At 36.4% G+C, this 16,305-nt stretch overlaps 1 protein-coding gene across 6 annotated transcripts in view; it reads right to left on the bottom strand.

Annotated features, from left to right (window-relative positions):
* The window catches only part of LOC106944913 (cAMP-specific 3',5'-cyclic phosphodiesterase 4C), a 126,668-nt gene that overhangs the window by 22,196 nt on the left and 88,167 nt on the right, over positions 1-16,305 (bottom strand). For all 6 annotated transcript variants that reach the window (XM_015028241.1, XM_015028244.1, XM_015028245.1 and 3 more), the window contains one exon: positions 722-913. In XM_015028241.1, coding sequence (XP_014883727.1) covers positions 722-913 — 192 coding nt within the window. The remainder of the gene's footprint in view (positions 1-721; positions 914-16,305) is intronic.

Below are 16,305 nucleotides of genomic sequence, written 5' to 3' on the forward strand. Positions count from 1 at the left end.
GAATGCTCAGGCTAATAAGCATAATCACTGGTGATGGCGGATAAACAGTTTTCCTGGAACTGTAGGTTATTTTTCAGCTATTAGCACATTTAGCAGCGCATACATGAGTTTGATTGACTCCGCTAAGACCCTCTTCCTGGCTATGATTGGTTGTTTTTGGTTGGGAACTGTGCATTTCTGCAGACGGCAGATAATTTTTAGTGGTCTCTTAGTTTTTCAGAGAGTTGTATATAGTTTGGTATCCAGCAGAAAAGGAAGAGTAACATAAAACTTTGGTCCTGTTTCGGTTTTTATTCAAATTCAAAAAAGTGGTTGACATTTTCACAGAACCAAAAAAAAGATATTTCAGTATTTGACCTCATAGTCCTCAATCATATCTGACTGACTGATCAGTTCATCTCGACTTAAATGATCTATAAATACCGTAGTAACGCTGATGCTGCCCATTTGAACCTAACGGATATTAACTGATTTATAAATGTGTTATAATTAGGATTAGTGATGTGTCCAGAACTACATGAAGCCTCTGAAGACCAATTAGTTTGTTTTTTTTCTTATTCTTGAGATTACTGTTTTCAAAAGACTCAACTAAAGGTGTCTTATTAATTTGTCGTACATCCTCTTTTAGGCCTTTATGACGACAAACTAAAGGAAAATAAGACATAGCCAGTTTAAATAAAGCACAGTTAGAATAACGCAGCATGTTTATTTATTTACTTACAGATCGCTGGCAGTGGACGAGTTGCGAGACATAGTTTTGGGCGACAGGTCGAAGTCTGAGTCGGAGCGGTAGAGGAAAGACTCCCGGCGCTGACTGTGAGGGAAGTTGCCCTGAAGTACCAGACCGGATCCCGGGCTCGTCTGAGAGTCCAGTGGACTGCGACCCACCGACAGGCCATTCTCCACATCAAAACTGCAAAAGGAGAACAAAATACCCAACAAGAGTTACAACACAGTCTGATTTTTCATGGATTTTTAAAAATTTTAACAAAATTATGCCAAGTTAAACTTCATATTGGGTCAAGATTGCACCCATTTGGATAAATGTGTGGAAATGCTGAAAATCTACAAGTGAACTTTCAGCTGAAAAGATTAAAGTCAGACATGGAGAAATAATGGAAATAAATTATAGGTTTCCTTACTGATTAGAAAACTCAAACCTTCAATTTCCAACTATAACAAGTTAATAAAGTGGAAAAGTTTAAACAATAAAAAGGTCATGTGGTGTGAATATTATTGTTGATTACTTTGGTAAATTTGCAGAAAATCAGTAAATCAAACTATTTACTGTTTTAAAACAACTTATCCAACACTGTAAAACATTTGAGCTTCATTTAGTTGTGTTTACTATCTTCTACTGTTTAAGTCAAATAAATTTAGCCAGTTTTAGATTTTGAACCTAAATGTGAGTTTGTGAAAGATAAAGTTACAGTAATAAGTTGTTTTAACTTTTTATAAATTTTGTCAGACCTCTGAAAGTTGAATAAACTAGAGATTTTAGGTCAGCACTTCAAAAAACTGAGAGAAGAAAAAGACAGGAGTGGGAACTATTTCCCAGAATGCTTTGCGGTTTGTTTTTGTATCCTGAGGTGGAAGTGCGTTACATTGATCTGAGTGTTGTGTTATTAAGGAAAATGTTTATTTTTATGTCCTGTTCACACTAAATGTCCATTAATTCATTATCAGATCAGAAATTTAGTTCATGCAACTTGAAGCAAGAATTTAAATTATTCTAAAGTAAAATAAGTAGATATTTTTATAATTGTGTTATTGTTATTGTGAGTAAAATAACAGAAATAGCTCTTTAACTGGTGAGGGCTTTTTTTTTCTTCCATATTGTGAAATTATTATTTGGTTTAAATTGCAGCATTAAGTTAAAACTCACAATTCAAGATTAATGAAGTTAAAAAACAATGTTTAGACAACTTGTCTCTTGCTGTTAGATCGACTTCATGAACTTTAATTTCTGAGTTAAAACCAAAGCAATTTTCTTGTCGACTTAAATTGTATTTCCAAGGCAGCAGGTGGAGTTTCATGTTCAAGTTAAACCACCTTCAGATGTTTTACAGTGTATTAGCACAGTTTTGAGGCCCAGATATGCATCTACAATTGCATGAACTGACACAAATGCATTGGGAGCACAACCCGACAGAAATGGAGAATGAAGTTCAAGAACCAAAAGTGAACTTGTGAAAAATGCAGAACGGGTCACCTTGTGATCGCTGGCTGTTCGTAATCAAACATACACATACGCACATCTTTCTGTCTGCTAACTCCGTGTTGACGTCAACACCGGCGCGTTACATCAGCACATTATGACCCAAAAACCCCGGCACCAATGATAACAGCTCCAGCACGGGTCAATGAAGGTTAGGAGAAGAACATCAGAGTTTAGCAACCAGATTTCAAAGGTAGGATCAGAAATAAATCTCTACTCTGCATCTTTAATTGGGTCTGGTGCTTCCAATCAAACACTACCACATCTTCTTTGGACTGACTAAAGACAAAAATAGGTTCTTCTGATCAGGATTTAGAATCTGAACAGCCGTGTTCAGCTGCTCTCCTCCCTTCCCTGGTCATATCAATAGAAACCAGAGCACTGAGGTTGCCTCTCTGGCTATTTTTAGCCCTGCCTGCAGGGCTTCACCAGTAATAGTTCACATAAATGAAGGAGTGCTATTATGCAACTCACTGTGAATGGACCCAGTCCAATTCACAGAAGCAGATAGAGATGGAGAGACGAGGAGGAGTAGCTGTGAAGGCTGCATCCAGCACACTGATGCGTTTAGCATCTCGCAGCGGATTGGTGCGGCGAGGCAGAGAGAGGCGGGGCTTCAGCAGCAGGGTTTACCTCAATGACAGCACCTCCACCCAGCAGCGGCACCCCGCTTCCCCCTCCCTTGGATCTGTGTAGCGGGCCGTGACAGGCTATATCAGAGGAGCCCAGTGACGTCAGAGGCTAAAAATAGATCTACCTGACAGTAAGGAGGTGAACTGGGAGACTAGTGGGGATGCTTACGTAGATACGCCCCCTCCCCTCACTCTGCAGGCAGCTGAGATGATTTCTCCTTCAAAGCCATGTTTACGAGAAAATCTATTTTTAAATCCTACAAGGTAACTCCGAGGAAAAGATCACCTCCCGACATCTTTACAGTATATTCCCTATTTTTCCCCTTTCATTCATCTCCTTTATACAGCTTCTCTTAGCCACTCTTAATTAAATGAAGTGCAGCATACTTAGTTGTTGATGCATGAATTTTGCAAGAAAAAGGTAATCCGGAAATAAATATTAGAACTGCAGAAGAGGATTTGGGATTCTGATTTCAATCATGAGAAATAAATAAACAGACGCATTATGATTAAACATGCATGCATGCATACACAGTCACAAAAGCAGATTCATAAATAAATACAGCATTTCTTAATAAACTTGGAGAAAGATAAACATTATTTAACACAATTTTTTAGTTGTATAACTTGTTTAAATTATGGTTAAATACATTTTTAAAATGATTTCTTCCACAATATTTTGTGTTTTAATCCTTGCACTCATAATAAAACTGTAAAATTACAAAACATAAAACACTGCATATTTTCAATAGAAGGAGAATTGGAATCAACATCTGCCTTCAGGTTTTTATTTGCCATTTATTTCAGCAAAATCCAGACCTAAAACTGATTTTTAAGACAATTATATGATGAATTAATGTGCTGGTCTTTTGTTAACATGTCACATTTAGCTGTAGTAAGAAATTCAGGATTTTCTTTCAGCTATAAAATGTCCAGAATGAATTTATCAGTCACGATGAAGAGCAAAGCAGCGCCTCAACAGCCTTTTGACAGGAGCACAGCGCCCACTAGTGAATAATATGAGGAACTGCAACAGCTGGCACTGAGTCGTTTCCACTCGCAAACTTTTCTGTCAGCTTTTGTCAACCAATAAGAGACAACAGGAGATTTGATGGGGGAAACATTTAAATGTCTGGATCTTTATATCTTCTTTTAGATTATATTTCTGACTTCTTGTCAACACTGAAAGCATACAGACCGACAGGAAGGCCGTTTCGTTTAAAACATGCGTGAACATTTGACCTCGGCCGTCTCCTGCCTTCTGCATTGTTCTCCATTTCTCTGACGTACTTTACAGCTTTTTTCTCGCACGCTTTAAGTCTATTTTACTAAACTTTCCTCTCCCATAAACAAAGAGTTGCCCGAACACCCACATCCTCACCTCCCCGTTTTGTTCACAGGATGTTTAGTTTACAGCCTGAGGAGGAATTATTCTCCAGAAAAGCTAATCGAAAAAGTTGTTTGAATCTGTTTTTATTCACTTTATATCAAATTTCTTTCCTGCGTTAGGGTTGTCTATCGTGATAAGATGTTTGATTAATTTACACGCAAACAAAAATCACTAAAAAACCAACAAAGAATCAGAGTGGTTCCATTAAAATTAAACAGCTTTTCAAAAGGATTTGTCTGTTTCTAATTGTTGCAAGCACAAACTTTACAAAGATCTCCTTCTCAACATTTTTAAAAAATAAAAATCTGAAGGTGCAGCCAGTCTTGGCATTAATCTAGATCAGTGGTTCTTAACCTGGGTTGGATCGAACCCCAGGGGTTCGACGGAGCCTCTGCCGCGAAGGTAAAGACACCTGTGTAAAGTTGTGATGACGCTGCAGAGGATCACGTTACATTGCTGAGCCAATCAGAGCTGTGGGAAGGAGTTCCACTCTCAGCATGGATTTGAACTTGTGTCTTTAATTACTTCAGCAAAACTCACCATTTTTACCAAATTCTGTACCTTTCGGTGTACTTCTAAATCTGCTCCTTAGTCGCATCTTTTCGGGCCTGCTACTGCCTCTAGTGGCGTGGGGGTGGTAACACAACTAATATAATTACATTACTAATTAATTATATTAGTAATGTAATTATATTACATTACTAAATCAGAATACCGCAAAGTTTTTATTATTTATTATTAATTTTTCATTCTCTTAAGAATGTAGAGCTAATTAAATGATCTAAACAAGGCATTAAAGTGGTTCCAGTTTCTCTCGATGGCCAACCTGTTGAAACTGTGGTAACTGTGGTACATTTGGGTCGTCCCTGGACAGTCAGCTCAACTTTGCTGAAAACACTGAGTATATTTTGAAGAACTGTTCTCAGAGACTCTACCTTTTAAGAAGACTTAGTGATCATGGGGTGACCAAGAAAATAATTTTATTTGTCACAAAAGAAGGGTTCGGTGAACGCGCATATGAATCTGATGGGCTCGGTACCTCAAAAAAGGTTAAGAACCACTGATCTAGATGTTTTTGTTTCCACCACATCTGGTTTTCTAGGAAGAAAACCAGATGTGAAAACTAATGAAAACTAAGTCAAGCTTGATCACAAAGGACAGTGAACCTCTGGTGCATAAACTCACTGCAAGATCTCAAATGGACGTAAATCTGGACTTTGACTAGGCCATTTTCCAGCAAGATATAGGATGATTAACAAAAACATCTATCTATTAAAACTAAACCATCTCATATTTTGAGCTGTTTCTTGTTAAACTAGTGCGAGTCACAATCTTCCAACTTGAGTCATCTTCTTTATTTAGGATCTCTGTTTTCAAAGCTTAATTTCAACTTGAAAAGATGTCAAAAGGGAAACTCTCCATCGACTCCAGTTGCTGTCCAGCCTTGTGTGTTTGTGAAGAGGCTCCTGGGAGTCGCAGCTCAGGGATTTAAGAAACTTTCATCTATATATGTGAAGAATGATCCAGAAAATGACCATCGAGGCCAGAGGGGCTTTATTTATGGGGAGATGACACAGACAGAGGGACAAAGGTCAAAACTCACACACACATACTCTTCCTCCTGTGTCTTTTCTTTCCTCAGAGCGTGGGAATCGGCTGAAGGAGCCCAAAACATCACACCAGGAAGGCCAGGTTAGCGCAGACCATCGCAGAGAGATCCAGCAAGTTTAGCACTAAATGTAAAAACACGAGGATGCATGTGTGCGTGAGCGACCGTTTGCTTGCTTTACGCCTAAAGACTTTAGTGCATTTGATCTGAAAGCAGCAGAAAAACAAGCCGCTTCCCTCCTCATCCAGCGCCGTGCCAAACAGACCTTTTCCTCTCACTCGTTTGTCCTGAACGCTCGCGCTCTCTGTGTTTAAATGTCATCACGACTGCACACACAAAAGAGGGTGGCCGGGCCGCAGGGTGGCAGAAAAACAAGCACCGTGGTTATTTCTGTCGATCTCAGCGTTGTGCAGAGAGAAAATAAAACGGCAAAGTTCAAACTGCGTGAGGCGAACTCACTCGTCCACCGTTACTCTGCACCTCAGCTCAAACCGGCGGCCACATTCCCACAAGAAATCCTCTGATTTCCGGTGTTCTGCATGTTTTGGCTTTCAGATAGATCCAAGTTTCTCAGAGACAAGTGCAGTTTCCTGAGTTATAGGAAAACTTGAGGTAGAGATCTAAACATGAAACTCTTAGAGGTTTCAAAGCTCTGCAGATTCGTATCTATTTCTGCCACGAGGTAAAACAATCTTTAAGGTGTAAAAACTGACAGATAAACATGAAGCCACAAATCTAACAATGAATAATATCCACTCTGGAGAGAAAATGTCTCTCTCTCATCACTTTGTTCTTTCCGTTTTCTGTCTTCCTTCTGTTCTTTATTTAACTGTGTTGTTTTTATTCCTTTATCTTTCTTTTTTCTATTCTCATGTCTTTCCATCCATTTGATTCCTTCCTTTATCTCAACTTTCTTTGCTCCTTCCCATCTCTTTTCTTTTCCCTTCTTTCTGTCTTTTTCTCCTTCCATCTTCCCGTTTCTCTCAGTCCTTTAAGCGTTCTTTCGTTCACTGATTTGTTCAATAGCTTATATCTTTCTTTTATTCCTACCTTTCTCTTATTTTCTTTGTCTTTTCCTTTCTATTTTTCATCTTCATTACTTTAATGCTTTTTTATTTTTCTTTGTTTTTCATACGTTTCCTTTCCTCCCTCTTATCCATCTGTTATCTTTCTGCTGTTCCCTTTTTTCTTTCATGTTTTGCTCATTTAGTTCATTCTTTTTATTTAATCCTTCCTTACTTTCTATACATCTTTTTTTTATTAATTCGGTTAATATTTTCTTTGTCTTGACTTATTTTTTCTTTCATTTTTAATTCTAACTTTTCAATATTTCAATATTTTATTCTTATCTACTTTTTATTTTTAACTTCCAAGTTTTCTTACTTGTTTTTCTCATTTGTTCCCTTTCATTCCTCCTTTTCTTTCCTTTCATCATCCATTTATTTTTTCCTTTATTTTAACATGAAATTATGTGAATTATAAAATACTGATACTTTTCTAAGTACCTGTTGTTTTCTACTTACAGATTATTCCATCTTATTAAAAAAAAAAAAAAAAAATTTCCTCATCTTCCAGGTAAAGAACAGATCAAAATGCTGTTCATCTTGGGGAAAACTGAACTTTTCCAGGGATTTTATGTTTCTTTTCTACTAAAAAACACCAAACATGGATGCTACCAGATTTGTGATTGTCTTTGATATTTTTTAGATATTGCTAATAATAATTATAGGTCATACAAACCAGCTTGCTCCGTGCTGGGAGATGAACAGATGAACTCGATTCGTTTGGGTGTTTGACGTACCTGCAAACTTCCATAAAAGGCCGGCTGCTCTTTCTATTAACCTGACCGATCTACTGCGGCTTTCCGTTCAGACGGAGCGGGCAGCTTGTGTCCAACATCAACATCTGATCACAGAGCAGCTCTAAATATAGCCGACAGGAGTGGAGCGGCGCAGCCAGTCGCAGCAGCTGCGGTATTTATTATTTTTCAGTCACCTCTGACTTAAAGGCGGAGGATCGACTCCTGCCTCAGAAAAGAGCAGACGACTGAGGTTTAAAAACAAAGGATTTGGTTTTATAAGGATCAACAATCCATACTCTGGTATTATTACTAATTTATTTCAGTTTAAAATGAAGGGAAGAGTTGGAAAAATACAACTTTCAGTGTTTAAAAATCTGGATCTGTAGTATATCATCAGAGTAGATCATTATAAGCAAATCCAGTTCAAAATAAAGAAAAACATCCAAACAAAGATGCTTTGTCTTAAAGCAGCTGAGTGATAGGAATCACATTTTTTTTCTCTTTATTTTCCATGTGAAATTCTATATTTGACTCAAACTTAATCAGTTTTACAAAAACTGGAGAAATTATGGAAGGAAAAAATAAAAACATGGAATAACAGACAGATAATTTGGATAAAAAAACAGATGGCTGGATGAACAGATGGATAGATTGATGGAAAGACGGGAAACTGTGTTTTAACGCAATCAGAAAGTTGTGGGTTTTATTCCGGCAATGAGCCAATAGATAGACACACTGCAAAAACACAAAATCCAACCATGTATTTCTTCCTGGTTTTATTGCAAATATCTTCCAGTTTTCATCAAGATATAGATACAGTGTTTTAAGTAAATCATTTTTTAATATTGATGAAAAATAGCTTGTTTCACTGGCAGATTATTCCATTTATAACATGGGAAAATGTCTTGTTATAAATTAAATAATCTGCCTGTGGAACTAGTATTTTTAAATCGATAATATGGATTTACAGAAACAAGACTCCATATAGGTAAGAAGGTAAATAGATGCTATTTTTAATCAAGGAATGAAAAAACAAAGTCATGGAATATTTTCCATGTTTAAAATTATTTTAGTATATTTATCATGTACTTTCAAATCCTTGAATCCAGAGACATTTATTCCATTTAATCCATTTATCTTGATACATTTCTTGTCATGGTCAGAATCTTGAATTTAACATTATGATGTTTAAAAATACCATCTGTTTTTATTCTCACTGTTTCTCCACTATAATAAATATGAAAATATGGCACTGTCAGCAGTTTAGTGGCAGAAATCACACTTATTTATGTGACTGGTGTCCTAAAGAAGCATCTTATAAATGGTTGATACGTGTATCATTATGTCAGCGTTTCATATTAGTCAAAATCAATAATTATTGATTACATTTTTTGTTTTAAACATTTAAAATTCTGCCAAACCTTTACAGTTTTCACTCCACAGCGTTTTGCTTTTTTATCTTTAAGCAGTTATGAGGCACAGTGGCAAAATCGAAGTTACTCAACAGCTCGTTGCTAGGCAACCACAAGTTACTCAACAGCTCGTTGCTAGGAAACGAAAGAGTGGGAGAGCTAGTTGAGCCCACCAACCTAGCTTAGTTAGCCATGAAAGGTTGAGCAGCTAAAGCCTTTCCTCTGACTACATCTCCCAGAATGCTGTGCGGTTCTGAATCGGAGTTCAGTGAAATTATTGAATATTTTATCAGACTAATCTATTGATATGTTTCTATCATGATATTGTTATTGATTTATTATCCATGCTTATAAAAATAGATGTGTTTTTCAAGAGCGGTATTTGTGTAATATGAAAGAGATGGAATACATATCTTTTCTTGTTACTTTAATTGTAAATGTACCACAAAATATTATGATAAAACTTTAAGTCCATTTACCAGACATGTCTGCATTGTGACTCTAAATCAGGGGCGTCAAACTCAGTTTCATTTGGGACATATCAAAACTCTAAATGTTCTTAAAGGGCCGGTGTGCCAGAATGTATTGATGAAACCTATTAATTTAAGATGTTAATAAATAGTTGTTTCAGAACTCAATAAGTGTCTCTAAAAATTTAATATTGAACATCTTTTTACACTGATTGTTTTTGTGTTTTTTATTGCTATTAAAATCACAGATTTTGTGTGCAAAAAATATATATATTTGTAAGCAAGTTTTCTTATAGTTGAGCTAATGTATGATGTTTTTTATTAATTGCTGTATCAGATACAGTCTATGATATCAAGTAAGGCTGAGGCAGCAGTCACTAAAAGCCAATGTTTCTGGCCAATTTTCACAAAAATTTGCAGTAGAAATCAGAAAAAGATGTGGGATTCTGTTGATTTTGTGTGAATTTTACAGGTCTGTGAAAAACTGGAGGGATTTATTGATATAATTTGGATTATAGAGGGCCACCTAAAAAGCTGCTGTGGGCCACTTTTGGCCCCCGGGCCTCGAGTTTGACACACATGCTCTAAATCTTACATATAAAAGGTTGCTGTTTGTGGATTTGACTCAGTGGAGCTGTAGAGGTTAAACTTTTTGGAGTTTGCCTCAAAGGTTGATTTGCTCCTCAGGATGGGTATCGATCATATCTGCAGCGATTAGCTCTGCGCCTCCAGCGAGGCAGGAATCCATACAGTGGCTGATCAGCATTAACATCATTAGATTCTGGTTGAAAGGGGTAACGCACCAGGACAAACCACTCACACACACACACACGCACTCAGAGAGAAGCAGTGTGTGTGTAATTACAGGCCCCAGCAGCAGAGATCTAGATTTGGCTCTCGCATCGACCCAAAAATCAAACAACCCGGCATCACACTGGTACACAACTGGAAAGGCTCGTTTGGGCCAACAACACACACTCAAACACACGCACAGACTCACATAGACGCAGCGTCTTTGCCCAGCAACAGGACCAGCTCAGAGCGCTCCTCTAATCATGCACATATGGCACTAATTGGAGGCGTTCAGCGCAGGGTGATCGAGGCTGGAGGTGAGGAACGAGTGCGCCACTTCCTTCCCTAATTAGTTCAGAAGCAGCCAATCACATCTCTGATCAGCAGGACACGACAAGATGCAGACAATGTCGGCATGGAGGGGTCTCATATGTGCTTATGTGATTTCATCATGTTAGGAACTGAGGTTCACCGTCATGACTGACTCTAACTGACTAAATCAGTGTTGAATTCAACAAAATGCTGGCTGAATCTGCAAAGAAAGGAATCAGGCTAAAGTTAAATAAATAACTGTCACTCAGCACTTACAGACATTCTGCTCTGAATATGGTCTAAACAAAGTTTTGAATGAAAACTTTTTTAGGGAAAAAGCAAAAGCAACAAAGAATCAATCACCAACCATACAGATGCATCTTTAAACACAAAACAGGAAAGAAAGAAACGTATATAAAGTTTGTACTGAGTAAATATTTAGCTCATTATATGATCTGTCAGACAATATGAACATTTATAGACGGTGTAGTTTAATGTGCGCACAAGATAATATGTTGAGGAAATGCAAAAAGGAAATATTAGATGAGAAAATAAACCAATGTATGATTAAAAAGTAAGAGTAAATTTATCACCCCACTTCCAAAGTAAAAACGTTTCTGTACTTTTTCCTGCTACAATTCTTTGGTTCAATCATATGCAGGTTTTTTGTTTTGTTTTTTCTCTCTTTTAATATATTTAAAAATAAAAAGAAGGATTGCAAATTGTTATTAAGTTGTTAGATGGGAATATATATTGCTTGTTGTTGTATGAAGTGCAATATCAATAAAACAGTAAGACTAAATAAAAAACCTTATTTAATAGATACAGAATATGAAAAATAGGAACATATATTTAAATAAAAAACAAATTAAATTAAAAAAATCAATAATAGTGTTGAAAATGAAATCAGATAATTTTTCTCAGGCTTATCTACTATTATTTTTCTCTCTGCAGAAACAGGAAGTTCAGTAAATCCTGCCATAATCCAGCCTGAACCGCCAAATATAAAANTCTAGGAAGAAAACCAGATGTGAAAACTAATGAAAACTAAGTCAAGCTTGATCACAAAGGACAGTGAACCTCTGGTGCATAAACTCACTGCAAGATCTCAAATGGACGTAAATCTGGACTTTGACTAGGCCATTTTCCAGCAAGATATAGGATGATTAACAAAAACATCTATCTATTAAAACTAAACCATCTCATATTTTGAGCTGTTTCTTGTTAAACTAGTGCGAGTCACAATCTTCCAACTTGAGTCATCTTCTTTATTTAGGATCTCTGTTTTCAAAGCTTAATTTCAACTTGAAAAGATGTCAAAAGGGAAACTCTCCATCGACTCCAGTTGCTGTCCAGCCTTGTGTGTTTGTGAAGAGGCTCCTGGGAGTCGCAGCTCAGGGATTTAAGAAACTTTCATCTATATATGTGAAGAATGATCCAGAAAATGACCATCGAGGCCAGAGGGGCTTTATTTATGGGGAGATGACACAGACAGAGGGACAAAGGTCAAAACTCACACACACATACTCTTCCTCCTGTGTCTTTTCTTTCCTCAGAGCGTGGGAATCGGCTGAAGGAGCCCAAAACATCACACCAGGAAGGCCAGGTTAGCGCAGACCATCGCAGAGAGATCCAGCAAGTTTAGCACTAAATGTAAAAACACGAGGATGCATGTGTGCGTGAGCGACCGTTTGCTTGCTTTACGCCTAAAGACTTTAGTGCATTTGATCTGAAAGCAGCAGAAAAACAAGCCGCTTCCCTCCTCATCCAGCGCCGTGCCAAACAGACCTTTTCCTCTCACTCGTTTGTCCTGAACGCTCGCGCTCTCTGTGTTTAAATGTCATCACGACTGCACACACAAAAGAGGGTGGCCGGGCCGCAGGGTGGCAGAAAAACAAGCACCGTGGTTATTTCTGTCGATCTCAGCGTTGTGCAGAGAGAAAATAAGACGGCAAAGTTCAAACTGAGTGAGGCGAACTCACTCGTCCACCGTTACTCTGCACCTCAGCTCAAACCGGCGGCCACATTCCCACAAGAAATCCTCTGATTTCCGGTGTTCTGCATGTTTTGGCTTTCAGATAGATCCAAGTTTCTCAGAGACAAGTGCAGTTTCCTGAGTTATAGGAAAACTTGAGGTAGAGATCTAAACATGAAACTCTTAGAGGTTTCAAAGCTCTGCAGATTCGTATCTATTTCTGCCACGAGGTAAAACAATCTTTAAGGTGTAAAAACTGACAGATAAACATGAAGCCACAAATCTAACAATGAATAATATCCACTCTGGAGAGAAAATGTCTCTCTCTCATCACTTTGTTCTTTCCGTTTTCTGTCTTCCTTCTGTTCTTTATTTAACTGTGTTGTTTTTATTCCTTTATCTTTCTTTTTTCTATTCTCATGTCTTTCCATCCATTTGATTCCTTCCTTTATCTCAACTTTCTTTGCTCCTTCCCATCTCTTTTCTTTTCCCTTCTTTCTGTCTTTTTCTCCTTCCATCTTCCCGTTTCTCTCAGTCCTTTAAGCGTTCTTTCGTTCACTGATTTGTTCAATAGCTTATATCTTTCTTTTATTCCTACCTTTCTCTTATTTTCTTTGTCTTTTCCTTTCTATTTTTCATCTTCATTACTTTAATGCTTTTTTATTTTTCTTTGTTTTTCATACGTTTCCTTTCCTCCCTCTTATCCATCTGTTATCTTTCTGCTGTTCCCTTTTTTCTTTCATGTTTTGCTCATTTAGTTCATTCTTTTTATTTAATCCTTCCTTACTTTCTATACATCTTTTTTTTATTAATTCGGTTAATATTTTCTTTGTCTTGACTTATTTTTTCTTTCATTTTTAATTCTAACTTTTCAATATTTCAATATTTTATTCTTATCTACTTTTTATTTTTAACTTCCAAGTTTTCTTACTTGTTTTTCTCATTTGTTCCCTTTCATTCCTCCTTTTCTTTCCNTNCATCATCCATTTATTTTTTCCTTTATTTTAACATGAAATTATGTGAATTATAAAATACTGATACTTTTCTAAGTACCTGTTGTTTTCTACTTACAGATTATTCCATCTTATTAAAAAAAAAAAAAAAAAAATTTCCTCATCTTCCAGGTAAAGAACAGATCAAAATGCTGTTCATCTTGGGGAAAACTGAACTTTTCCAGGGATTTTATGTTTCTTTTCTACTAAAAAACACCAAACATGGATGCTACCAGATTTGTGATTGTCTTTGATATTTTTTAGATATTGCTAATAATAATTATAGGTCATACAAACCAGCTTGCTCCGTGCTGGGAGATGAACAGATGAACTCGATTCGTTTGGGTGTTTGACGTACCTGCAAACTTCCATAAAAGGCCGGCTGCTCTTTCTATTAACCTGACCGATCTACTGCGGCTTTCCGTTCAGACGGAGCGGGCAGCTTGTGTCCAACATCAACATCTGATCACAGAGCAGCTCTAAATATAGCCGACAGGAGTGGAGCGGCGCAGCCAGTCGCAGCAGCTGCGGTATTTATTATTTTTCAGTCACCTCTGACTTAAAGGCGGAGGATCGACTCCTGCCTCAGAAAAGAGCAGACGACTGAGGTTTAAAAACAAAGGATTTGGTTTTATAAGGATCAACAATCCATACTCTGGTATTATTACTAATTTATTTCAGTTTAAAATGAAGGGAAGAGTTGGAAAAATACAACTTTCAGTGTTTAAAAATCTGGATCTGTAGTATATCATCAGAGTAGATCATTATAAGCAAATCCAGTTCAAAATAAAGAAAAACATCCAAACAAAGATGCTTTGTCTTAAAGCAGCTGAGTGATAGGAATCACATTTTTTTTCTCTTTATTTTCCATGTGAAATTCTATATTTGACTCAAACTTAATCAGTTTTACAAAAACTGGAGAAATTATGGAAGGAAAAAATAAAAACATGGAATAACAGACAGATAATTTGGATAAAAAAACAGATGGCTGGATGAACAGATGGATAGATTGATGGAAAGACGGGAAACTGTGTTTTAACGCAATCAGAAAGTTGTGGGTTTTATTCCGGCAATGAGCCAATAGATAGACACACTGCAAAAACACAAAATCCAACCATGTATTTCTTCCTGGTTTTATTGCAAATATCTTCCAGTTTTCATCAAGATATAGATACAGTGTTTTAAGTAAATCATTTTTTAATATTGATGAAAAATAGCTTGTTTCACTGGCAGATTATTCCATTTATAACATGGGAAAATGTCTTGTTATAAATTAAATAATCTGCCTGTGGAACTAGTATTTTTAAATCGATAATATGGATTTACAGAAACAAGACTCCATATAGGTAAGAAGGTAAATAGATGCTATTTTTAATCAAGGAATGAAAAAACAAAGTCATGGAATATTTTCCATGTTTAAAATTATTTTAGTATATTTATCATGTACTTTCAAATCCTTGAATCCAGAGACATTTATTCCATTTAATCCATTTATCTTGATACATTTCTTGTCATGGTCAGAATCTTGAATTTAACATTATGATGTTTAAAAATACCATCTGTTTTTATTCTCACTGTTTCTCCACTATAATAAATATGAAAATATGGCACTGTCAGCAGTTTAGTGGCAGAAATCACACTTATTTATGTGACTGGTGTCCTAAAGAAGCATCTTATAAATGGTTGATACGTGTATCATTATGTCAGCGTTTCATATTAGTCAAAATCAATAATTATTGATTACATTTTTTGTTTTAAACATTTAAAATTCTGCCAAACCTTTACAGTTTTCACTCCACAGCGTTTTGCTTTTTTATCTTTAAGCAGTTATGAGGCACAGTGGCAAAATCGAAGTTACTCAACAGCTCGTTGCTAGGCAACCACAAGTTACTCAACAGCTCGTTGCTAGGAAACGAAAGAGTGGGAGAGCTAGTTGAGCCCACCAACCTAGCTTAGTTAGCCATGAAAGGTTGAGCAGCTAAAGCCTTTCCTCTGACTACATCTCCCAGAATGCTGTGCGGTTCTGAATCGGAGTTCAGTGAAATTATTGAATATTTTATCAGACTAATCTATTGATATGTTTCTATCATGATATTGTTATTGATTTATTATCCATGCTTATAAAAATAGATGTGTTTTTCAAGAGCGGTATTTGTGTAATATGAAAGAGATGGAATACATATCTTTTCTTGTTACTTTAATTGTAAATGTACCACAAAATATTATGATAAAACTTTAAGTCCATTTACCAGACATGTCTGCATTGTGACTCTAAATCAGGGGCGTCAAACTCAGTTTCATTTGGGACATATCAAAACTCTAAATGTTCTTAAAGGGCCGGTGTGCCAGAATGTATTGATGAAACCTATTAATTTAAGATGTTAATAAATAGTTGTTTCAGAACTCAATAAGTGTCTCTAAAAATTTAATATTGAACATCTTTTTACACTGATTGTTTTTGTGTTTTTTATTGCTATTAAAATCACAGATTTTGTGTGCAAAAAATATATATATTTGTAAGCAAGTTTTCTTATAGTTGAGCTAATGTATGATGTTTTTTATTAATTGCTGTATCAGATACAGTCTATGATATCAAGTAAGGCTGAGGCAGCAGTCACTAAAAGCCAATGTTTCTGGCCAATTTTCACAAAAATTTGCAGTAGAAATCAGAAAAAGATGTGGGATTCTGTTGATTTTGTGTG

The sequence above is a fragment of the Poecilia latipinna genome, unplaced genomic scaffold (assembly GCF_001443285.1).
Source record: "Poecilia latipinna isolate Pla-1442-1.1 unplaced genomic scaffold, P_latipinna-1.0 Scaffold118, whole genome shotgun sequence".
In the NCBI taxonomy this organism is placed as follows: domain Eukaryota; kingdom Metazoa; phylum Chordata; class Actinopteri; order Cyprinodontiformes; family Poeciliidae; genus Poecilia; species Poecilia latipinna.